A 26,604-nucleotide genomic window follows, 5' to 3' on the forward strand; every position below is an offset into this window, starting at 1 on the left:
TATAACATAATAACACACAGAAATACGAGCCTTAGGTCATTAATATGGTCGAATCCGGAAACTATAATTTCGAAAACAAGAAGTTTATTCTTTCAGTAAAATACAGAACCGTTCCGTGTTTTATCTAACAGATAGCATCCCTAAGTCTACATATTGCTGTTACATTGCACAACCTTCAATGTTATGTCATAATTATGTAACATTTTGCAATGAGCCAGGCGGTCCAAACTGTTGCATATACCCTGACTCTGCGTGCAATGAAAGCAAGAGAAGTGACACAATTTCACCTGGTTAATATTGCCTGCTAACCTTTATTTTAGATAAATATGCAGGTTGAAAAAATATATACTTCTGTGTATTGATTTTAAGAAAGGCATTGATGTTTATGGTTAGGTACATGTTGGAGCAACGACAGTCCTTCTTCGCATCGATTAAATGCAACGCAGGACACACTAGATAAATTAGTAATATCATCAACCATGTATAGTTATAACTAGTGATTATGATTGATTGATTGGTTTTTATAAGATAAGTTTAATGTTAGCTAGCAGCTTACCATGGCTTCTTACTACATTCACGTAACAGGCAGGCTCCTCATGGGGCAGGTAGTTAGAGCATTGGACTAGTTAACTGTAAGGTTGCAAGATTGAATCCCTGAGCTGACAAGGTAAAAATCTGTCGTTCGGCCTCTGAACAAGGCAGTTAACCCACCGTTCCTAGGCCGTCATTGAAAATAAGAATGTGTTCTTAACTGACTTGCTTCGTTTCATAAAAAATATATTTTAAAAATAGGCAAAATCGGCATCCAAAAATAACCATTTCCGATTGTTATGAAAACTTGAAATTGGCCCTAATTAATCTGCCATTCCGATTAATCAGTCGACCTCTAGTAGGGATGGTGCCAGGTTTCCTCCAGACGTGACACTTGGCATTCAGGCCAAAGAGTTCAATCTTGGTTTCATCATACAAGTGAGTCTTGTTTCTCATGGTCTGAGAGTCCTTTAGGTGCCTTTTGGCAAACTCCAAGCAGGCTGTCATGTGCCTTTTACTGAGGAGTGGCTTCCGTCTGCCCACTCTACCATAAAGGCCTGATTGGTGGAGTGCTGCAGAGATGGTTGTCCTTCTGGAAGGTTCTCCCATCACCACAGAGGAACTCTTGAGCTCTGTCAGAGTGACAATTGAGTTCTTGGTCACCTCCCTGTCCAAGTCCCTTCTCCCCTGATTGCTCAGTTTGACCGGGCAGCCAGCTCTGGGAAGAGTATTGGTGGTTCTAAACTCCTTCAATTTAAGAATGATGGAGGCCACTGTGTTCTTGGGGACCTTCAATGCTGCAGAAATGTTTTGGTACACTTCCCCAGATCTATGTCTCAACACAATCCTGTCTCGGAGCTCTATGGGCAATTCCTTCCTGTTTCTTTCTCTGACATGCACTGTCATATCTAAATCATGTCCAATCAATTGAAGTTAACACAGGTGGACTTCCATCAAGTTGTAAAAATATCTCAAGGATGATCAATGGAAACAGGATGCACCTGAGCTCAATTTTGGGTCTCATAGTAAAGGGTCTGAATACTTATGTAAATAAGGTATTTATGTTTTCACTTTGTCATTATGGGGTATTGTGTGTAGATTTATGAGGAAAAAACAAAAATGTAATCCACTTTAGAATAAGGCTGTAACGTAACAAAATGTGGAAAAAGTCAAGGGGTCTGAATACTTTCCCGAATGCACTGAATATCTCCACATTTCTTTTGTGTGCTTCACAAGTGGTTGCTCTCTTCGATTGCTCTGTTCATTGTCACAGGGTTAATGTGTCTTCCACAAAGAGAAGGAGCACTTCAAGTTCTGTTTTGACCTTTTTTCATGTATTGTTCATTTTGTCATGATGAAAAATACTCGTCAACAACCTACTTTTCCTGACTTAAACTATGACGATAATGAGATGAGATTCCCTGGAAAAACTATTACAAATGACTTTTTTTAGACTACGAAAATGTGACGAGACAAGAATTCCATGTGAGTCTAATGGACAGTTCATTTTACGTGAAGCTCCTTTCATCTGTTTTGTCCAATCCTAAGCATGCATGCAGAATATTTCATACTTCTGGCATTTTTGCAAAACTCAAATTCTCCCCTTTTCAAGGAAACCACTGTTATTTACCCCCCACCCCCACCCCTTGACGGCTATGGTGGGGATTAAGGCTTTGTAGCCTATATGGTTAATTATGGCTGTCATTGGTTACAATCTGCCACAATATCAATGTTGCCAGTTAATGTATATGATGGGATAGTAGGTTAGAGGTAGAGGAAACCTGAATATTTATTATTTAATAGTATGTGACTAAAATGGCTGTGACTAAAACTAGACAAAACGAACAGAGGATGAAATCACTCAAATGTGACTAAGACTAAATTGCATTTTAAAGTTACAACTAAGACGAAAACAAAAATAGCTTCCAAAATTAACACTGATGCAATGCACCATCCACATCATTCATATTGTGAACACAATGCTATGTAAGTACCATTTTACTCAAGAAATTACAATATATTCCCTAGACAAAAACATGGATCATCAGACTGTGAGCTTATACAGCTTGTATATGGTCTTTTCACTTTGGATCATGTGCTAAATGCAATTGCGCTACTGCAGCAATCCAGGCAAGGCCTCTCACTGTTATCTTAATTTGAATTGGCTTGGATCTGTAATGTGCTGTTCTTACTCATTGCTGGAAAATCTGGGAGCTGTGAACTGCATACTTACTAACCCATAAACCCCAGAGGTTCCCAATGAAACTAATAAAGGTCCTTTTAAGAAATGCTCCCTCCTCTCTGCATATAAGCCATGTGCCAGCCAAGGAAAGCGGGTTAGACCTGCCCAAAACTAGAGCTGCCTTCAAATCACATCAACAACAACTGGATCAGAACTGAGGAGAATTCCTAGTAACCACAGATCTCAGGTGCTGCATTGATCTGAGAAATGGATTCTGTGAAAGCCCATTTGATGTTGTGACGAGGGCTGGGGATGGGAGGCTATGTCATAATATGTCATGGGTTCTCCTATGTGTTTGAAATGTTATCCCTTGCACTGCCGGTGGAGGAGGGCGTTGCAGGACTTTATGTCAATGTGGAAGGCAGCAACATGGCTAAGAACACGCAATTGAGGTACCCTGGGAGTTATGGAATGCACACCACATGGAATTCTAGAAATCTATCGCAGCATTTTCATCCAGTAACTAGGTAGAGGGAAGAAGAGCCCCACAGGACAAGACATTAGCTTAGTGATTATTAACAACTCATCAAAAATGGTTTATTTCATGGTCTAATACAAAATGTAATATTATTTTGTTTCATGTTGTAAAACAAAATAACACTGTTCATAGGTATCTTCAGAACAATTTAAGATCAATTAATCCTGGATCATGAACACAGGATATCTTATCTAATATTGGGTGGCAGGTTGCCTAGCGGTTAAGTGAGTCGGATTCGGTTACTGGCCCTACTGGTTCGAATACCAAAGTCGATTAGGTGAGAATTTGGTTGATGTGCCCTTGCTCCTGTAAGTCACTCCGGATAAGAATGTCTGCTAAATGACTCAAATATTCACACAGAAAGAGTGATAATTCCTACAAGTTAGTTAAACCATTGACACACACATTTACAGCTTCAGAGATAACCAGCCCCACATATACATTTTGTCTCGTGTTATTCTTTTGAAACACGGCAACTGCCCATGTGACAAAACCACTCTTTTCATTTCTTTACCTATTTATTTCTATACCTCCAATAGGTTGTCTGTACAAAAGACCAGTCCAGTCATATTCACCCTATACCTCTTCACATACTCCTGGCTCTTCATACAGGTATTAATAAAGATGGTGGCCCTTCCTGGGCTTTAAATTCATGATGTTCAAACTATGATTTGGGTATTAACTTCTTAAAATGTACCTATGCAGCGTGCTATGATTTTGGGAAAGTTGAATATTAGAACAGGGATGATTTAACATAATTATGTGCAATGCAGTCAGTGATGGTGGAAATACAAGACAATGTGGGAGCACATTGAGTGAGTAGTTTTGTGACATTACTTTCTGGTAGGTAAACACCATCAGCACTATTCTTGCTGTAATGGTTTCAGCAACAACATTTCTCCAAAATGTACAGTATACTGTAATAAAATATATGAATTTAGTCAGTTACCCAAAATATGGTATGGTGCCATGAGTAATCCTATCAAGAAATGTCAATAAATATACTGTAAAAATTGTCCCTTCAAAATCCCAAATAACAGGTTTATCTTTGCTAGAAAGATTATTAGAGAGACCCTCCAAAAGTACTATGGCAACGAGAGAGACATCATTAAAATATCTGTGTTTGTGGTGTAACTTTTTCAGTGGGGTGTAAAAGTGGCATTGAGTTACTCACACTCCTGCATTCTTTAAATGGAAAAGTTGAGAAAAAAAGAGAAGGTCAAGGGAAGTCAAGAAAACAAGCTCTTTCCTGAGTCAAACACAGCCATGGTATAACCTTACCATGCCAAGGAAACTGAAGACTTGACTATTAACAGGTCTGTTATGAGACTGAGTCAGGGGCCTTCTCAAAAGCCCTGCTATGTGTGAGTCAACATTAAAAAAAACAATTGTGTGAGAGCTGAGGATACATTTCTTAATAAAGAATTACAAATATTAAAGGAAAATACAACTCATTTGCAAAACGCATCATGCTGTGACACTTTCTGTACTTTGCTAATTATATTTCTTGAAAACTTGATAGTCTCAAATTAATTTGAGACTGAATCAACAGTGGAGTAATGAAACAAACACCAAGAATTTCCCTTTAAGAAAAGGAATGAACAGTAAAAATATATACATATTTTTTTGTTATCTAAGATGTTTTGTATAACCATGTCTAAGGAGTGTTTAACCCCATAAAGGTGTACTTGTGTGTGAGGAATCTAAAGTTCATCCCAGGAATCACATAAACTCGCGTTTCCAAGAGACCAGGCAATGACGACTGTGGGTGACTTTCTCACACCTATAAGAAATGTCCTCCTCTCCAACCCAAGAATGAGCCTTCAATCTAACAGTAAGATCTTCATAAACACTGTATGCTTCTACTCTGTCAACAACTAACTCTCAATACATACAATCACTTTTAGGCAAGCACCCAATGATGATCACACAATTTCAGCTATAAATATGTATTAATTATTTATAAACTTTATGTTGACTATTAATTAACATTTACCCTTAAAGGGGCAATCAGCAGTTACTACATCAATTTTTGGACTAATAAATAATAATATGTGCCCATTGATTCTTGAATAATATAACTTATAAATGCCTGATAAGCTTTGTTCAACTGTCGTACCCTATCAGAACCCCAAATATCAACAAATACAATACAGCCTCAAAACATGGTTAAAACTATCATTTTTATATCATGGTGTAGTGTACTGTAATAATATTGATATGTGTATATACAGTATATCTACAGTGGGGCAAAAAAAGTATTTAGTCAGCCACCAATTGTGGAAGTTCTCCCACTTAAAAAGACGAGAGAGGCCTGTAATTTTCATCATAGGCACACTTCTATGACAGACAAAATGAGAAAATAAATCCATAAAATCACATTGTAGGATTTTTAATGAATTTATTTGCCATTTATGTTGGAAAATAAGTATTTGGTCACCTACAAACAAGCAAGATTTCTGGCTCTCACAGACCTGTAATTTCTTCTTTAAGAGGCCTCTCTGTCCTCCACTCGTTACCTGTATTTATGACACCTGTTTGAACTTGTTATCAGTATAAAAGACACCTGTCCACAACCTCAAACAGTCACACTCCAAACTCCACTATGGCCAAGACCAAAGAACTGTCAAAGGACACCAGAAATAAAATTGTAGACCTGCACCAGGCTGGGAAGACTGAATCTGCAATAGGTAAGCAGCTTGGTTTGAAGAAATCAACTGTGGGAGCAATTATTAGGAAATGGAAGACATACAAGACCACTGATAATCTCCCTCGATCTGGGGCTCCACACAAGTTCTCACCCCGTGGGGTCAAAATGATCACAATAACGGTGAGCAAAAATCCCAGAACCACACGGGGGGACCTAGTGAATGACCTGCAGAGAGCTGGGACCAAAGTAACAAAGCCTACCATCAGTAACACACTAGGCCGCCAGAGACTCAAATCCTGCAGTGCCAGACGTGTCCCCCTGCTTAAGCCAGTACATGTCCAGGCCCGTCTGAAGTTTGCTAGAGAGCATTTGGATGATCCAGAAGAAGATTGGGAGAATGTCATATGGTCAGATGAAACCAAAATTAAACTTTTTGGTAAAAACTCAACTCGTCGTGTTTGGAGGACAAAGAATGCTGAGTTGCTTCTCAAGAACACCATACCTACTGTGAAGCATGGGGGTGGAAATATCATGCTTTGGGGCTGTTTTTCTGCAAAGGGACCAGGACGACTGATCCGTGTAAAGAAAAGAATGAATGGGGCCATGTATCGTGAGATTTTGAGTGAAAACCTCCTTCCATCAGCAAGGGCATTGAAGATGAAACGTGGCTGGGTCTTTCAGCATGACAATGATCCCAAACACACCGCCCGGGCAACGAAGGAGTGGCTTCGTAAGAAGCATTTCAAAGTCCTGGAGTGGCCTAGCCAGTCTCCAGATCTCAACCCCATAGAACATCTTTGGAGGGAGTTGAGAGTCCGTGTTGCCCAGCAACAGACCCAAAATATCACTGCTCTAGAGGAGATCTGCATGGAGGAATGGGCCAAAATACCAGAAACAGTCTGTGAAAGCCTCGTGAAGACTTACAGAAAACGGTTGACCTCTGTCATTGCCAACAAATGGTATATAACAAAGTATTGAGATACACTTAAACAAAAACTTATTTTCCACCATAATTTGCAAATAAATTCATTAAAATTTTGTTTTTTTCTCATTTTGTCTGTCATAGTTGAAGTGTACCTATGATGAAAATTACAGGCCTCTCATCTTTTTAAGTGGGAGAACTTGCACAATTGGTGCTGACTAAATACTTTTTTTGCCCCACTGTACTTCACATGTGACTCGTACTAAGACTAAGCAATTAGCCTATTAAAATGTTTATCTGACTCCATAAATATAATCAGCAATATGCAGAAACACTATAGTTGAGTTACAGTAATAGGCCATCAAGAAATGTCTGAGAGTCGAATTGTAAATACAAGTCTATTTAATTACTTTGTAAGAATGAATGGATTCACGTACAAGGCATGAAGATTAAGTTACAAGCATTAAAGGGATAATCCACCCATAGAAATAAAAATCATGAAACTCCTGTCAATTTGGTGAAAGCCTATGTTCTATCTGTGGGTAAAACAAAATCCCCATGATTTAACTTCTAAGTGGTCCGCCTGTGAAAATCAGGAAATTGTGTAGGAACTACATCATTCTTGAAACTGGAGAGAGGGGATTACACACTATCACATTTCATAATGCTTTAAAAACAATGACCTGCATTCCAGATTGTCAAATCAGCCAATATGGATGGCCATAAAGGTTTAGAACACATCCATCAGTTTATATCGTCATTACAAAGTATAGACTTCCCTTAGATGTGCTCAATTTAAACAGTGTCCCAAATGATTAACCTCTGTTCCTCCTTCAAGTAGCATGTCGCAATCATTGATGCCCCACGAGGTGAGATCTTGCATGGAGCCCCAGACCGAGGGTGATTGACCGTCATCTTGAACTTCTTCCATTTTCTAATAATTGCGCCAACAGTTGTTGCCTTCTCACTAAGCTGCTTGCCTATTGTCCTGTAGCCCATCCCAGCCTTGTGCAGGTCTACAATTTTATCCCTGATGTCCTTACACGGCTCCCTGGTCTTGGCCATTGTGGAGAGGTTGCAGTCTGTTTGATTGAGTGTGTGGACAGGTGTCTTTTATACAGGTAACGAGTTCAAACAGGTGCAGTTAATACAGGTAATGAGTGGAGAACAGGAGGGTTTCTTAAAGATAAACTAACAAGTCTGTGAGAGCCGGAATTCTTACTGGTTGGTAGGTGATCAAATACTTATGTCATGCAATAAAATGCAAATGAATTACTTAAAAATCATACAATGTGATTTTCTGGATTCGGTCTCTCACAGTTGAAGTGTACCTATGATAAAAAATTACAGACCTCTACATGCTTTATAAGTAGGAAAACCTGCAAATTCGGCAGTGTATCAAATACTTGTTCTCCCCACTGTAGATTAGGGATGCACGATACATCGGTGAACTTATCGGAATCGGCCGATATTCTCTAGAAATGCCAACAGCGGTATCTGCCTGATGTCTAGTTTAACGCCGATGTGCAAAACCGATGTCAAAGCTGACGTGCATACCTATATAAGGTATATATAGGTACATGATGTAATGACGCCGCGTAAAATGTTGCGCTACACGTGCAACACAGCATTCCTAACCTAGCCTACAATGTCTGCTGTGTGGATCAAGCAGTCAACAAGTCATTTCAAAGAGTAAGAACATTTCAGCGAGACAACTCAAAGTCGAAATCTATTAATGTCATGCAGGTGAAAGAGGACCCAAAAGCGACTTAACAGAAACAGAGTTTATTTAAGTCCAAACAGGGAATAACAAAAATCCTCTAGTCTGTAGAGGGGAATAACTGGAGAAGCGGCCACAGACTGCAGGTCGCTTCGGGTAGGCGCAGGCCGTAGTTGACAGAGACACCTGCTCACACGCAGCATCTGATGAAGGCAAAAAACACGACAGGACAGGGCGATACACAATCACAGCATGGTGAATACTAAACAAGGAACCGACGGGACAGGAACGGAACACAAAGGAATAAATAGGGACTCTAATCAGGGGAAAGGATCGGGAACAGGTGTGGGAAGACTAAATGATGATTAGGGGAATAGGAACAGCTGGGAGCAGGAACGGAACGATAGAGAGAAGAGAGAGCGAGAGAGTGAGAGAGGGAGGGGGAGAGAGAGGGATAGAAGGAGGGAAAGAACCAAATAAGACCAGCAGAGGGAAACGAATAGAATGGGGAGCACAGGGACAAGACATGATAATAAATGACAAACATGACAGTACCCCCCCACTCACCGAGCGCCTCCTGGCGCACTCGAGGAGGAATCCTGGCGGCAACGGAGGAAATCATCGATGAGTGAACGGTCCAGCACGTCCCGAGACGGAACCCAACTCCTCTCCTCAGGACCGTAACCCTCCCAATCCACTAAGTATTGGTGACCCCGTCCCCGAGAACGCATGTCCATGATCTTATGTACCTTGTAAATAGGTGCGCTCTCGACAAGGACGGGAGGGGGGGGAGGGAAGACGAACGGGGGTGCGAAGAAAGGGCTTAACACAGGAGACATGGAAGACAGGATGGACGCGACGAAGATGTCGCGGAAGAAGCAGTCGCACAGCGACAGGATTGACGACCTGGGAGACACGGAACGGACCAATGAACCGCGGAGTCAACTTACGAGAAGCTGTCGTAAGAGGAAGGTTGCGAGTGGAAAGCCACACTCTCTGGCCGCAACAATACCTTGGACTCTTAATCCTGCGTTTATTGGCGGCTCTCACCGTCTGTGCCCTGTAACGGCAAAGTGCAGACCTCACCCTCCTCCAGGTGCGCTCACAACGTTGGACAAACGCTTGAGCGGAGGGAACGCTGGACTCGGCAAGCTGGGATGAGAACAGAGGAGGCTGGTAACCCAGACTACTCTGAAACGGAGATAACCCGGTAGCAGACGAAGGAAGCGAATTGTGAGCGTATTCTGCCCAGGGGAGCTGTTCTGCCCAAGACGCAGGGTTTCTGAAAGAAAGGCTGCGTAGTATGCGACCAATCGTCTGATTGGCCCTCTCTGCTTGATCGTTAGACTGGGGATGAAACCCGGAAGAGAGACTGACGGACGCACCAATCAAACGACAGAACTCCCTCCAAAACTGTGACGTGAATTGCGGGCCTCTGTCTGAAACGGCGTCTAACGGGAGGCCATGAATTCTGAATACATTCTCAATAATGATTTGTGCCGTCTCCTTAGCGGAAGGAAGTTTAGCGAGGGGAATGAAATGTGCCGCCTTAGAGAACCTATCGACAACCGTCAGAATCACAGTCTTCCCCGCAGACAAAGGCAGACCGGTAATGAAGTCTAAGGCAATGTGAGACCATGGTCGAGAAGGAATGGGAGCGGTCTGAGACGACCGGCAGGAGGAGAGTTACCCGACTTAGTCTGCGCGCAGTCCGAACAAGCAGCCACGAAACGGCGCGTGTCACGCTCCTGAGTCGGCCACCAAAAGCGCTGGCGAATAGACGCAAGAGTGCCTCGAACACCGGGATGACCAGCTAACTTGGCAGAGTGAGCCCACTGAAGAACAGCCAGACGAGTGGAAACAGGAACGAAAAGGAGGTTACTAGGACAAGCGCGCGGCGACGCAGTGTGCGTGAGTGCTTGCTTAACCTGTCTTTCAATTCCCCAGACTGTTAACCCGACAACACGCCCATAAGGAAGAATCCCCTCGGGATCAGTAGAAGCCACAGAAGAACTAAACAGACGGGATAAGGCATCAGGCTTGGTGTTCTTGCTACCCGGACGGTAAGAAATCACAAACTCGAAACGAGCGAAAAACAACGCCCAACGAGCTTGACGGGCATTAAGTCGTTTGGCAGAACGGATGTACTCAAGGTTCTTATGGTCTGTCCAAACGACAAAAGGAACGGTCGCCCCCTCCAACCACTGTCGCCATTCGCCTAGGGCTAAGCGGATGGCGAGCAGTTCACGGTTACCCACATCATAGTTGCGCTCAGATGGCGACAGGCGATGAGAAAAATAAGCGCAAGGATGAACCTTATCGTCAGACTGGAAGCGCTGGGATAGAATGGCTCCCACGCCTACCTCTGAAGCGTCAACCTCGACAATGAATTGTCTAGTGACGTCAGGAGTAACGAGGATAGGAGCGGACGTAAAACGTTCTTTTAGAAGATCAAAAGCTCCCTGGGCGGAACCGGACCACTTAAAACACGTCTTGACAGAAGTAAGAGCTGTGAGAGGGGCAGCAACTTGACCGAAATTACGAATGAAACGCCGATAGAAATTAGCGAAACCTAAAAAGCGCTGCAACTCGACACGTGACCTTGGAACGGGCCAATCACTGACAGCTTGGACCTTAGCGGAATCCATCTGAATGCCTTCAGCGGAAATAACGGAACCGAGAAAAGTAACGGAGGAGACATGAAAAGAGCACTTCTCAGCCTTTACGTAGAGACAATTCTCTAAAAGGCGCTGTAGAACACGTCGAACGTGCTGAACATGAATCTCGAGTGACGGAGAAAAAATCAGGATATCGTCAAGATAGACAAAAACAAAAATGTTCAGCATGTCTCTCAGAACATCATTAACTAATGCCTGAAAAACAGCTGGCGCATTGGCGAGACCGAACGGCAGAACCCGGTACTCAAAATGCCCTAACGGAGTGTTAAACGCCGTTTTCCACTCGTCCCCCTCTCTGATGCGCACGAGATGGTAAGCGTTACGAAGGTCCAACTTAGTAAAGCACCTGGCTCCCTGCAGAATCTCGAAGGCTGATGACATAAGGGGAAGCGGATAACGATTCTTAACCGTTATGTCATTCAGCCCTCGATAATCCACGCAGGGGCGCAGAGTACCGTCCTTCTTCTTAACAAAAAAGAACCCCGCCCCGGCCGGAGAAGAAGAAGGCACTATGGTACCGGCGTCAAGAGACACAGACAAATAATCCTCGAGAGCCTTACGTTCGGGAGCCGACAGAGAGTATAGTCTACCTCGAGGAGGAGTGGTCCCCGGAAGGAGATCAATACTACAATCATACGACCGGTGAGGAGGAAGGGAGTTGGCTCGGGACCGACTGAAGACCGTGCGCAGATCATGATATTCCTCCGGCACTCCTGTCAAATCGCCAGGTTCCTCCTGAGAAGTAGGGACAGAAGAAACGGGAGGGATGGCAGACATTAAACACTTCACATGACAAGAAACGTTCCAGGATAGGATAGAATTACTAGACCAATTAATAGAAGGATTATGACATACTAGCCAGGGATGACCCAAAACAACAGGTGTAAACGGTGAACGGAAAATCAAAAAAGAAATAGTCTCACTGTGGTTACCAGATACTGTGAGGGTTAAAGGTAGTGTCTCAAATCTGATACTGGGAAGATGACTACCATCTAAGGCGAACATGGGCGTAGGCTTCTCTAACTCTCTGAAAGGAATGTCATGTTTCCGAACCCATGCTTCGTCCATGAAACAACCCTCAGCCCCAGAGTCTATCAAGGCACTACATGTAGCACCCGAACCGGTCCAGCGTAGGTGGACCGACAAAGTAGTACAGGACTTTGATGGAGAGACTTGAGTAGTTGCGCTCACCTGTAGCCCTCCGCTTACAGATGAGCTCTGGCTTTACTGGACATGAATTAACAAAATGTCCAGCAACTCCGCAATAGAGGCACAGGCGGTTGGTGATCCTCCGTTCCCTCTCCTTATTCGAGATGCGAATCCCTCCCAGCTGCATGGGCTCAGTCTCAAAGCCAGAGGAGGGAGATGGTTGCGATGCGGAGCAGGGAAACACCGTTGATGCGAGCTCTCTTCCACGAGCCCGGTGACGAAGATCTACCCGTCGTTCTATGCGGATGGCGAGAGCAATCAAAGAGTCCACATCTGAAGGAACCTCCCGGGAGAGAATCTCATCCTTAACCACTGCGTGGAGTCCCTCCAGAAAACGAGCGAGCAGCGCCGGCTCGTTCCACTCACTAGAGGCAGCAAGAGTGCGAAACTCAATAGAATAATCCGTTATGGACCGTTCACCTTGGCATAAGGAAGCCAGGGCCCTAGAAGCCTCCCCACCAAAAACTGAACGGTCAAAAACCCGAATCATCTCCTCTTTAAAGTTCTGGAACTTGTTAGAGCAATCAGCCCTTGCCTCCCAGATAGCTGTGCCCCATTCTCGAGCCCGGCCAGTAAGGAGTGAAATGACGTAAGCAACCCGAGCTCTCTCTCTAGAGTATGTGTTGGGTTGGAGAGAGAACACAATCTCACACTGCGTGAGAAAGGAGCGGCACTCAGTGGGCTGCCCGGAGTAGCAAGGTGGGTTATTAACCCTAGGTTCTGGAGACTCGGCAGGCCAGGAAGTAACAGGTGGCACGAGACGTAGACTCTGGAACTGTCCAGAGAGGTCGGAAACCTGAGCGGCCAGGTTCTCCACGGCATGACGAGCAGCAGACAATTCCTGCTCGTGTCTGCCGAGCATGGCTCCTTGGATCTCGACGGCAGTGTAACGAGCGTCTGAAGTCGCTGGGTCCATTCCTTGGTCGGTTCCTTCTGTCATGCAGGTGAAAGAGGACCCAAAAGCGACTTAACAGAAACAGAGTTTATTTAAGTCCAAACAGGGAATAACAAAAATCCTCTAGTCTGTAGAGGGGAATAACTGGAGAAGCGGCCACAGACTGCAGGTCGCTTCGGGTAGGCGCAGGCCGTAGTTGACAGAGACACCTGCTCACACGCAGCATCTGATGAAGGCAAAAAACACGACAGGACAGGGCGATACACAATCACAGCATGGTGAATACTAAACAAGGAACCGACGGGACAGGAACGGAACACAAAGGAATAAATAGGGACTCTAATCAGGGGAAAGGATCGGGAACAGGTGTGGGAAGACTAAATGATGATTAGGGGAATAGGAACAGCTGGGAGCAGGAACGGAACGATAGAGAGAAGAGAGAGCGAGAGAGTGAGAGAGGGAGGGGGAGAGAGAGGGATAGAAGGAGGGAAAGAACCAAATAAGACCAGCAGAGGGAAACGAATAGAATGGGGAGCACAGGGACAAGACATGATAATAAATGACAAACATGACAATTAATGCCAAGATAATGGAATTCATTGCCCTTGACAATCAACCATTCTCTGTCGTGGGTGATGTTGGCTTTCACGACTGGTCAAGCCCCAGTACATACTAACGTTACCAACTGAGCAATTTTTCAGATGTTGCCCTACCGGAGTTACACAGCTATAGAGTCACTGCTATTAGCTTCACGACATACTATGGAATGCCTTTTGGTCTTTGCGTGTCAAAAAAGATACATGTCAAATAACACAATTTGACAATAACATTATTTGAAGCGTTAAATAAGCTTTTAATTTGACACGACAAATAACACAGTTCTATTATAGAATGTTGTGTGTTCTGAATTTGCACGTACAAGCCAAGTGCCACCACTACTATCAGTAGCACTATCAAAGCTGTACAAAAAAGTCTGCAAACAAGCTAACACCGGCAACGAACGATGTGTTAACAATACCATGTTGGTAATAAAGCATTATTTGTTCAACGGCAACTTCTGGGGTAGCTAGCTAGCTAGCTTTAGCTTGTAGCTGGCACCAATACAACCAGCCTGAAAATAATAACCAGTAGAAACTGCAGTCATTTTCACTATTCTTCGCAATGATTTAGTAATCCTTGTGAGTAAGTACTTGTTGCTCGCCTATTGAAATTGAACTTCAGTTCATGAAAATAAATAGCTAGCCAGCTACTTAACCCTGTTCCCCAAAGCTAATGTTATAAGCAGTTAGCTAGCTTCATCTGGCTAGTGAGGCTCGACCTGACCGTTGTTATGTGTTGTGAAGCTAGCCACAATAAGGATTAGGCACAATAGTGGAATTTGCGGTTTGCCTTCAAAATATAAGTACCTATTTGAAAGTAACACGACGTGCCATTGGAAGACAGGAGTGATGGTAGCTGATAATGGGCCTCTGTACGCCTATGTAGATATTCCATAAAAAAATCTGCCGTTTCCAGCTACAATAGTCATTTACAACATTAACAATGTCTACACTGTATTTCTGATCAATTCTATGTTATTTTAATGGACAAACAATGTGCTTTTCTTTCAAAAACAAGGACATTTCTAAGTGACCCCAAACTTTTGAACAGTAGTGTAAATGCCATCAAAATATATTTTTGGTCAGTGTGGTGTGTGTGTAACCTTTATTTAACTAGGCAAGTCAGTTAAGAACAAATTCTTATTTACAACGATAGCCTACCCCGGACGACGCTGGGCCAATTGTGCGCTGCCCTATGGGACTCCCAATCACAGCCATATGTAATACAGCCTGGATTCAAACTAGAGACTGTAGTGACGCCTCTTGCACTGAGATGCAGTGCCTTAGACCTCTGTGTCCATGTGTATGTTAACTATTTAACTGTACTAGAATGCTTAAAAGGCCGTTAAAATTTTAAATATCGTTTATCGGTATTGGCCAAAAATGCCATATCGGCGCATCACTAATATAGATTCTACGGTTAATTTACAGGACGAATCATGAACAAAGAAATGCCTATTCGGCCAAAGGCCTAGAAGCCTAGTAAATGAGAATTGATCATACAACCTTCCTCCATGAACTGAATACAGGATAAGAGAGAGAACAAAGGCATTTCATTCCATTTATAACATCTGAAGGTGTAACCTTTTAACCAAAAACCAACCACAATTGACCAATCAAACGATACCAAGTTTACAGAGTAACCTGTAAACGTTTTACAGGATGTTACAGCATCTAGGTGCTTGTGTGGGGGTGAGACCAGTGTACATAAGACAGAATTCCTGAGAAGACCATTAAAACCTTTTTGCATAATAGAGTAATTGAGAGTTCACCCTGTATAGATACAAGTAACCACAGAGATCAAACATCCTTAAAGATAGCATCAGAGTTATCCTCAGTGAACAAGTTTCAGATAGATATCAAACATGGATACTAGAGGGGGAAGGGCCAACTAGTCGTTGGGCATTGTCCTGTTGTTCCTGAATCATTTTCAATGCAGCTCCAGGTGACAGAGAATACATAAATTAGGGCCGAACCTATAATGGATGGTCAGTACTTGCATACGCAAGAGTGTGTTTATGAATTGAGAGTGGTTACATTTCTCCACCTTTATTGCTTCTATTGCACCATTAAAGACATAATATGTCAGGCTGTGTGGTTGTGAATTAAGTGTTTAGTGTCACATCCATTAAATCAATCAATCAATCTACCGATACAGATTATTGGAGGACCAAAAAAAGATGATACCGATTAATCGGGCAATTTTTTAAATATATATTTGTAATAATGACAGTTACAGAAATACTGAATGAACAATGTACACTTTTATTTGAACTTAAAATAATACAAAAATACATTCAACCATTCCGTATTTTATTGAACGGGTGGCAACCATAAGTCTAAATATTGCTGTTACATTGCACAACCTTCAATGTTGTGTCATAATTATGTTAAATTCTGGCAAGTTAATTACGGTCTTTGTTAGGAAGAAATGGTCTTCACACAGTTCGCAATGAGCCAGGCGGCCCAAATTGCGGCATATACCCTGACTCTGCTTGCACTGAAAGCAAGATAAGTGACACAATTTCCCTAGTAATATTGCCTGCTAACATTAATTTATTTTAACGAAATATGCAAGTTTAAAAAAATATGCTTGTGTATTAATTTTATGAAAGGCATTGATGTTTATGGTTAGGTACATTGGTGCAATGATTGTGCTTAACGGGCACTGCATTGACTATAAGCAACACAGGACAAGCTAGTTAAACTAGTAATATCATCAACCATGTGTAGTTAACTAGTGATTACGAGATTAGTTTAATGCTAGCTAGCAACTTACCATGGCTCCTTGCAGCCACCAGGTCCTTTTGATGCTGCACTCACGTAAACAGGTGGTCAGCCTGCCGCGCAGTCTTCTTGTGGATTGCAATGTAATCGGCCATAATAGGCGTCCAAAAATGCATATTACCGATTGTTATGAAAACTTGAAATCGGCCATGCCGATTAAATCAATCAATCAAATGTATTTTGTAAAGCCATTTTTACATCAGTAATACTGTCACACAGTGCTATACAGATACAGATTGAAGACTACTTCGTTACCTCCTGTCCTCTTCACTTTGTCAGCGCACACACACGCACACACACGCACACACACGCACACGCACGCACACACACACACACACACACACACACACACACACACACACACACACACACACACACACACACACACACACACACACACACACACACACACACACACACACACACACACACACACACACACACACACACACACATTTGTGTGCTAGCCAGGGCAGTCTCCAGTACACTTATTATATAATCTTACATTCAGGATGATGTTTTTTCTATAATTCACAACATAATTATGGGGTGGCAGGTAGCCTAGTGGTTAGAGCGTCAGGCCAGTAACTGAAAGGTTGCTAGATCTGAATCCCCGAGTTGACAAGGTAAAAATCTGTCGTTCTGCCCGTTCCTAGGTCGTCATTGTAAATAAGAATTTGTTCTTAACTGACTTGCCTAGATAAATAAAGATAACAAATAACCCTGTATGATGACAGAGAACTAAAGAAAAGCACAAAGCACTTGCTCTCTAGAGAACCTTTTAAAAAAAAATTCCACGGAGGGATCTACCTGGAACCAAAAATGGTCTCCTCTGTCTCAGTGACATCCATTGTCAATTCAGGGTTATCCAACAGGCTGCCTCAGAAATGCTCAAGTGCCAGCAAGGTTACCAGCTATCAATTTAAAAGTCTGATCGCAATCATCATTACCTTGAAATTAATGCACAAAATGGAAACGCCAATCAAGCAAGAATAATTCTCACCCAGGTTCTAAACTGTCCACGGTGACTGTCTGGTGACAATATACAATATACAAATGGTCCTTCTGTAGCTCAGTTGGTAGAGCATGGCGCTTGTAACGCCAGGGTTGTAACGCCAGGGTAGTGGGTTCGATCCCCGGGACCACCCATACGTAGAATGTATGCACACATGACTGTAAGTCGCTTTGGATAAAAGCGTCTGCTAAATGGCATATATTATTATTATTATTATACAGAAAAGCCTAGCTATTCTTGTTGTGAATGTGCAGACAGTGATGCTATTATCAGTAGCATACATAGAAACATGGTGCAACAGATGACTACCTAGTACTGTCCTAACATCTCCATCCTCTGTAGACCTCTAGAAGAATAGAGAGAGATCAACCAGGAAGTCTTACTATAGCAATTCCAGTAGAAATCAATCTGTGTACCTGTACTGATGCTGGTCAAAGGATGATCAGTGATGCATGATCATTACATGTATTAAGCTCTCTCCTCTCTGAGGAAGATATTTTCAAGGCACTTGAGATCTCCATTTGTGTTTTTTTGTCTGGGAGAAATCTTCTGACCCATTAAAATAATTTCCAGAACTACACTTTACATGCACCTTAAAAGCTGACCTACAGTCTACACATAATGATAAAGAGAGAAACAGCTATGAGACAATGATGTCTGTCTGGTGCACATCTGATGATACTGCATTACCTTCCTACTTCAGTTGAAAGGACAACAACCAATCCAGTACCAGATAATACTGTGGAACACTGTTTGTCCATCATACATCCGCTGCACAGTGAATCCCATTTCAGCACTCAAGCACTCAAGTGTATTGTGTAACTTATTCCGAAAGGGTTAAATGTTGGCAACAACTTTTAACACAGCTTGTATTTTAACATTCACCCAAAGCATCTAGGAATATGACATGCCTAGGGCTCTAAAACAGTAATAACAACATGGTTAGCGATAACATTCCACTCTATCGATCTCAGATATTGCTGTCCCCCACGATGAAATCGTCCATCCGTCCATCCATTATTCACACGCGATATCTCAGACAGCAAACTTTTGTGAATTATGCATCTTGCCATAGAGATCCATAACTTGTATACAATGACACTGATTGGCCCAAGGTGGGAGCTATAGTAATTCATTGAAATGTCTTAGTCATATCTCAAATGGCCCAAAAGGGTGGGGTGGGGGGGGGGGGGCTGCATCATTCACTGTTGCCTTGTTGATTATTAGACTAAACTGAACAAAAATATCAACGCATCATGCAACAATTTCAAAGATTTTACTGAGTTACAATTCATATGAGGAAATCAGTCAATTTATCTGTGACATTGTGTTGTGTGACAAAACTGTACATTTTAAAGTGGCCTTTTATTGTCCCAAGCATAAGGGGCACCTGTGTAATAATCATGCTGTTTAATCAGCTTCTTGATATGCAACAACTCTCAGGTGGATGGATTATCTTGGCAAAGGAGAAATGCTCACTAACAGGGATGTAAACACATTTGTGCATACAATTAGAGAAAAATAAGCTTTTTGTGTGTATGGAAAATGTTTGGGATCTTTTATTTCAGCTCATGAAACATGGGACCAACATTTTACATGTTGCGTTCATGTTTTTGCTCAGTGTAGAATCGACAGACACACAAGCTAACATATTGGAAGAATATTCCAAGCAGAGAAAATGGGTCTTTACTTAAGAGCTTAGGGGCTTAATAATACTTACAGTAATGTGGTCCAAATAGCATATTAGCATGTACAAGCCAGTTGCTCATTGTTTTGACTAAATGGACAATGTGTTATCAGGTACAAGCCAGGTGCTAATTGTTTTGACTAAACGCAGGTAGTAAGTAGATAATTGTACTTTCGTATCCTATCAGTGTTATCACCATTCAATGACTCTACAATTCAGGGGAGGCTGCTGAGGGGAGGACAACTCATAATGGCTGGAACAGAGGGAATGGAATGCATCAAACACATGGAAACCCTGTGTGATGTATTTAATACCATTCCACTAATTCCGCTCCAGCCGTTAGCACGAACCGTTCCTTCCCAATTAAAGTGCCACCAACCTCCTGTGGTACACTTAACTAAGGGGAACAAACCCCTATTGTTAACTCACAGCTGTTCTTTTGCCTTCATGGGAAAGAATTGAGTGCCTTATGTGTTATTTTGTGAAATATACATGGTATATACACTGTGTTGTAAAAAAGAATTAGATATCTATTGAAACAGCAAAAACGGTTAACTTGAGACACATTCAACGTGTTATCCAACAGACACTAACTGATGTCTCCTCAATTGCAACTGGCAATGTGATAGGATGAGCATTGACCAGATCAAATGTCTAATTTATTTGCAAATTTCATTCTTTTGCCCCACTGTATATAAACGTGTTTACCAGGGCTGGGAATTGCCATCACGATGCGATATTATCACAAATACTTAGGTGCCGAAATGATCTGTATTGCGATTCTCCCGATTCTTTATGTATTACGATTCGATACTGTGATTTTATTGCAATTCAATCTTCCAAACATATTGCTCACGATATGTCTGCTGCAGAGCGACAAAAGAGACCTATGAGAAAATAAGTTTTGATCAGTCATGGAAATAAAAGTGCTGAAAACAAATTGGCTCCCTGTTTAAAAAGAGGTAGAGCCAACTAGCCCCAAATTAATATTGCGATATTGTCAAAATGATAATATACGATATATCGTCAATGATAATATCCCGACATGTAACAGTGTTTTTTTCCCTTTCACTAGTGCTTACAATGAAGTTGCTTCTTGGATAAACATCTTGACTGAATCACATATCCTACATGGCTACCTTGTGTTTCACAGATACTTTATGTGTTTAACTCTCACTCTGGGAGGAAGACATGACACTTGCAAGTCATCAGACAGCCAAAACACAGTCATGAGGTAGGAATTAGATGTCGATGCACACCGACCGCGGTTACTGAAAGAAGCATTTCCTCTTAATAAATTCAATAACCCAGTGAGTCTGAGTCACTCAGTCTGATAACAGACAATCCTACCAGGCAGGCAGCAGTGTGTTGGCCATTTCTGTGAGTTGGCACTAAACTATGAGTGTCAAGATTAATAAAAAGCAGAGAATGACAATGTAGGATCTTAATTTGATAACATTTTTGTTGAGAATGTTATCACATGGTTTGTATTAACAGTACTGCACTTTTCATGAAGCCCATTTTTGTCCAGCTAATACCCTAAACACCGACCACGCAATATTATGGACTCAACGCTCAAATCCTCTTGCTGCAGGATTCTTTTGCTACGACAATGCTAATCAAATATGACCTACCACCTGGATTCGGTCCTTGTAATTTGAAATGGTGTTTTTAACATTGGAAAAAAGTAGAGACTCAGAGATAGAAAACAAAATATATTTGCACAATAGTTGAGGAACAATGGGAAAATAATTATGCTTTGAAAGTTGATAAACTTGTAACCCCACTTTTGAGAAAATTGCCCGTGAATGTTTTGGTACACCTACTGGAGAGTTATTCTTTGTCTACACACATTCAGCATCGTTCACACCCTCTTAAGCCTTAGCCCCACCCATCTCTTTAAGCATTCACATGTGAGGCCATGTGCTAATCAGAGTGACTAGTGTAGTAAAAATCAAAGATTTCAAGACTAAAAGTGGTAAAAGTAGAAGCCTACAGTAAGGAAAAACTCCATGTAAAAATACAATGTATCTAGTCCTTGGCCTATATCCTAATCTGACTTTGGTGCAAGTCATGTTATTCTTTACATTATCGTCTCTGGTAAACACACACTATATCAAATAAAATCTAAATGTATTTGTCACATGCAAAGGATATTTTATAACTATTAGATGACGCTTACCTGACACATTTTTCTAAATTAATGGGTCATGTGAAAGAAATGCTATAACCACCCTCCCAGCCACATCTAGCTAAGTGGATGGGTCACTATTGTCTAGACATGTACTGTACACACGTTCATGAAATACAATAGATGGCCGTAATCACCACCAGACACACCTGGCTAAATTGATGGGTCATGTAATCATCTGGCAAAGTATTTTGTTTAGACATGTAGCTAGCTGGCTAAACAATGAAGCTGCATAATTCCAACTCATACTACTACCAATATAAACATTGTCATAGCTGTAGTATGAATCTGCAGGTAGCTAAAGCGAACCAACTAGGTGCAATGTTAGCAGGCGTACATTAGGCTCTAACTAGCAATCCAAATGGAGTTCTGATTAGAATAATATTATGACACAGATCATACACATGCTAGCTAACAGTACACTTTAACTTGCAATGAATATGACTTTCTGACACAATTAGAAACGTATAAAATCTGAAAATGTAGCTATACTCTTACCCGTATACATGGATGAATGCTTCACAGCAGACTGGAACCATTTAACTCAGTTTTGTTTGTAGCTACGTCTTGTTTGGCCAGCGTTATGTCAAGTCACTTTGGTTCACACTGACTGTGGCGTGTGCAGAAAGTAGCCCATCAGGGCATCAATGTTGATGAGAAAAGACGCAAAACTATTATGGTTCTCGATGGCTAAATCTTTCAAAAAACACCATGTTAGAAAGGACTATCAACATATACTGAGTAGCTCACGTTATAGACAGAAGCATGCTACATAGAAGACCGATCCAAACTCATCTCTCGGCATGTCCAGCCCATCCATTACCTCAGCTAATCATGGCTAGTGGTAAGGTTCCTGACTTTTTCTGTGGCTAAACCAACTAGGCTCCTAACTTAACAATTCTATTCGTATTTACAGATGGAATACAAGTTTGTTATTAAAGCACATGAAAGTTCACAAGTTCCAGAAGGCATTTCTAAAAAAAACACACATTTTGATCAACAACAACAAAAAATATATTGAAATGCCTCTCCTGTGAAGTAGTGATGTGTGACATACGCCTAGCTTCCTGAAACTGAAATTAAGATCCTTCCTCTGTACAGCAAGCACCATCAGTTTATAACAACGTACATTTTATTTTTTAAGTATTTCAAATGAAGTATAGCTTAATGGAAGGATACATACTAACTGATATAGGACTTAGACTTTCTTAATATAGTTATAGATGTTAGCGCTTCATTACTCAGCCTACGTAAACTGGGGGATATCTACAGGTAACTGCCAAAATAAAGCAAACACCAACATAAAACGTCTTAATCGGGTGGTGGGCCACCACAAGCCAGAACAGCTTCAATGATCTTGACGTAGATTTTACAAGTGTCTGGAACTCTTTTGGAGGGATGTGACACCATTCTTCCAAGAGAAATTCCATAATTTGGTTATTTTGTTCAGGTTGGTGGAAATTGCTGCCTCAAGTGCCGCTCCAGAATCTCCCATAAGAGTTCAATTGGGTTGAGATCTGGTAACTGAGACGGCCATGGCATATGATTTACATCGTTTTCATGCTCATCAAACCATTCAGTGACCACTCATGCACTGCGGATGGGGGCATTGTCATCCTATGGTAGCCAAAATAATGGCCTGCCCAGCATTTTTATATATGACCCTAAGCATGATTGCTTAATTAACTGAAGAACCGCACCTGTGTGGAAGCACCTGCTTTCAATATACTGTGTATCCCTCACTTACTCAAGTCTTTCCATAATTTTGGCAGTTACCTGGATATCATCATTGGACATATACTATAAAAAACACAACTCTTAAATATAACTTTTTTGAGAAAAATAACACAACATCAAAACTGAAAGGGTAAACCAAATTTACAGACACAGCCTTTAACGACCAAATGTTGAATCAGCTATAAATGCAGTTAGCTATGTTAGAATTGTTTCCCCCTGCCATCTAAACCAATGATGCCAGCAGTGCTGCGTCACAGTGATGTACCACATCACCAGGGAAAGGCACTGTACCTCACTGCCCCAGCAAACTGCCTGTTGAACGCTCAACACACTCAGCCAAAAAACACAGGACAACCACGACCAGCAGTGCTACTTGCAGTTGCCTGTACTGCTGTCGGTAAAAGCCACTGTGTAGTCTACAGAGTAGAGCTACTGTTATACTGACTTTTGAAAATAGCATCATCAACCTTGTGGCTTTACTAATAAGTTAACATCACCTATCAACATGAGAAGACCTACACGAGCATGATATTACACAGACATAAAATGTTAATGAGGATTTGCCCCCATGCGGTGCATGTACACTAGCATTCTCCTTTGGAAAACACCACACTGAAATTACATGTGAATGCATGTTTTCATGAATATAATACCCATGCCGGATACAAAGAATGGTAAAAACCTACATTTGTATTTAGACTCTCTCTGTCTCCCCTGATGATGTACATGCAGTTACTGTATCCAACATAGTTGAACAGAGATGTCAACATTACTATTGATTAGGCTTGGCAAAGTGATTTAACACATGCACTCTATCTCTCAGTGCGATGGGGCTTCAGTAAGATTCATGCATAATTGAAATGACACACATTATAGTCTACTGTAGTAAAACAATTTCTCACATAATTAAGTAAATGCCTACATTTTATGAGGTTCTTTAATAGCATTAATTCGTGGAAATTGCACTGCATAGCATTATGTACCTGAGTGAATGCAATACACTGAGTGGGTGGGTACACTCTTAGAAAAAAGGTGGTATCTTGAACCTAAAAGGAATCTTCGGATGTCCCCATAGGAGAACCTTTTTTGGTTCTAGGTAGAACCCTTTTGGTTCCAGGTAGAACCATTCCCGAGAGGGTTCTACATGAAACCCAAAATAGTTCTACTTTGAACCAAAAAGGGTTCTACAATGGGGACAGCCGAAGAACCCTTTTGGAACCCATTTTTCGAAAAGTATATGTATCCACAGTATGCTCTGAGCAGGGCAGTGGAATAGGTCAGAATATAATTTTGTAGGTACAATGTCTAACAAAACATCATTGCTCTACAAGTGCTATGGGAAGAGATGTTAAGGAATTTGTCTGTTTAATTTGTTCCATTATGAAGAAACATTTTTCTAGACAGTTTATTCATATCGTGGATCAGCTGTCAACATAATTTCAGCTTCAACAGGCTGGTATGTTCAATGAAGGTCACAATTATTAAAAAATATATAGCCTAGCTTCAACCTATTACAACTGAATAGGCTGTAAGGTGAGATGCCTACACATATGGTAAAATACAAGAATGACATGCAGAACATGTTCTATAATGAAATTAATAACTTACCAGACAGACGTGACTGAGGACCAAGCTGAAGAAAAGAAAGCCCACACTGTGGAACACTAGAGGGGGGCCCATCCCTGAGACAACCATGCCGAACCTCCAATAGTCGTTTCAGAAAGCAAGGTTGAGTTGATGCTTCAGTTAAAATGACTTAATTTACTTTAAACGGTCTTCAAAAGAGCAAGTCATCTTTCACTCTATCTGTCCTCTCATTATGGTCTTGATAGTGGCTTGTAAAATCATAACTATAATCTCTTCGCTTTCCCTCCCTCTTTTTAAATCTGTAATACGTTCAAACTGAGCCCACTCACTTTATTTATCTGCATGTCTGTTTTTTGTGTGTTTTTTTCTTACTTCTTCTGAAATTACATCCACATGTCAGAACTATTTATGTCGCTCTCGTTCTGCGGTGGGAAGTTCAAATGATTCTTTGTGGAGAAGAAACCAGCGCTGTATTTTTAGGTCTTTTAAATTTCCCTTCAGACTAACTTAAACACTTCAGTATGGAGCTGTGCGCCTTTATGCCATATCACAAATGTCCTTCCCAAGAACCCCGTCCAAATGTTACTTGTTAAGTGGACAAAATCATATGAAAATGTCACTTATTATATGACATAAGATAATTTACATATAGTGCACAAACGCATGGTTCATCATGTCATATGTCACAGTAAAGAACTATAGACAATTGATTTACATAATCTTTTCTCGGGAAGCCGTGTTAAAATGAAAAGTCAATCTCCAGGCAAAGCGTCATGTTATCATAGAATTATCAACTTTTTCTAATAAGATTCGTGCTATGACGAAACATTTTATCGTGTAGGCTGTCCACCAGACATTAATTTCTAAACTGAATAGACGATGGACCATGCATACGAATGACCAACTATTCTAGACATTGTATCGAACTATAAAAAGTGTAACTTCATACTTATATTCATTCTATGTGGATGTATCAAATCTACAAACGTAACCATGCTCTGTTTACGCATGGTGGTGTAGACAGTCCAAGGAAATCGCAAACCAGGCTATAAAGATCACACTTACGCTATTTGTGACAAACCAAACTCTGATGCATTTCAGCTTTTTCAGAACCACCTAAATCTAAAAAGGCAGCCTCCTTTCGAAATAAATAAGAAAATTAAAGAGTTAACCCTAATATTCAACGCGTCGCCAGATGTGAACGGCAGTTGCTCGACACCAGTTGTGAGAGTATGAAGGCGGATGAAAGAGGCAGGTATTAGAGAAGCGCGTGAAAGGTTCTCATTGGTCCGCGCTCTCTTGCGTTAGAGTAAACCACGTCTCTAAAATGACATACAGTATTTTCTCACCCCTTTCCACACAATCTTCACATTCATTTACATTTACATTTAAGTCATTTAGCAGACGCTCTTATCCAGAGCGACATTCAACATATTTCTGAGTGTTGCCAGTTTATTACAGCAAACTACGCTAACATTTGCATATTTTATTGTATTTGCTATCAACAGATAATGTATGGGAGGAGATGTAAAATGTTCCAGGCAAATTTAGCCTACACTGTTATTTTTCCACTAGTAGCCTAGCCATACTGTGCATATCCTCTAACATGATATGTCCACTTTGTCATAATATAATTGTTATCGACATACATATTGTTATTGTTACTGTATTAGTAC

At 41.4% G+C, this 26,604-nt stretch overlaps 1 protein-coding gene across 1 annotated transcript in view; it reads right to left on the reverse strand.

Moving 5' to 3' along the window:
• LOC124010255 (parathyroid hormone/parathyroid hormone-related peptide receptor-like) overlaps nucleotides 1-26,120 on the reverse strand; it is a 79,440-nt gene extending 53,320 nt beyond the window's left edge. The window contains exon 1 of the mRNA XM_046322705.1: nucleotides 24,950-26,120. Within this exon, the coding sequence (XP_046178661.1) occupies nucleotides 24,950-25,036 (87 nt within the window). The 5' untranslated portion in view covers nucleotides 25,037-26,120. The remainder of the gene's footprint in view (nucleotides 1-24,949) is intronic.
• Between the last annotated feature and the right edge of the window lie 484 nt (nucleotides 26,121-26,604).

This window comes from Oncorhynchus gorbuscha, linkage group LG22, assembly GCF_021184085.1.
Source record: "Oncorhynchus gorbuscha isolate QuinsamMale2020 ecotype Even-year linkage group LG22, OgorEven_v1.0, whole genome shotgun sequence".
NCBI lineage: Eukaryota > Metazoa > Chordata > Actinopteri > Salmoniformes > Salmonidae > Oncorhynchus > Oncorhynchus gorbuscha.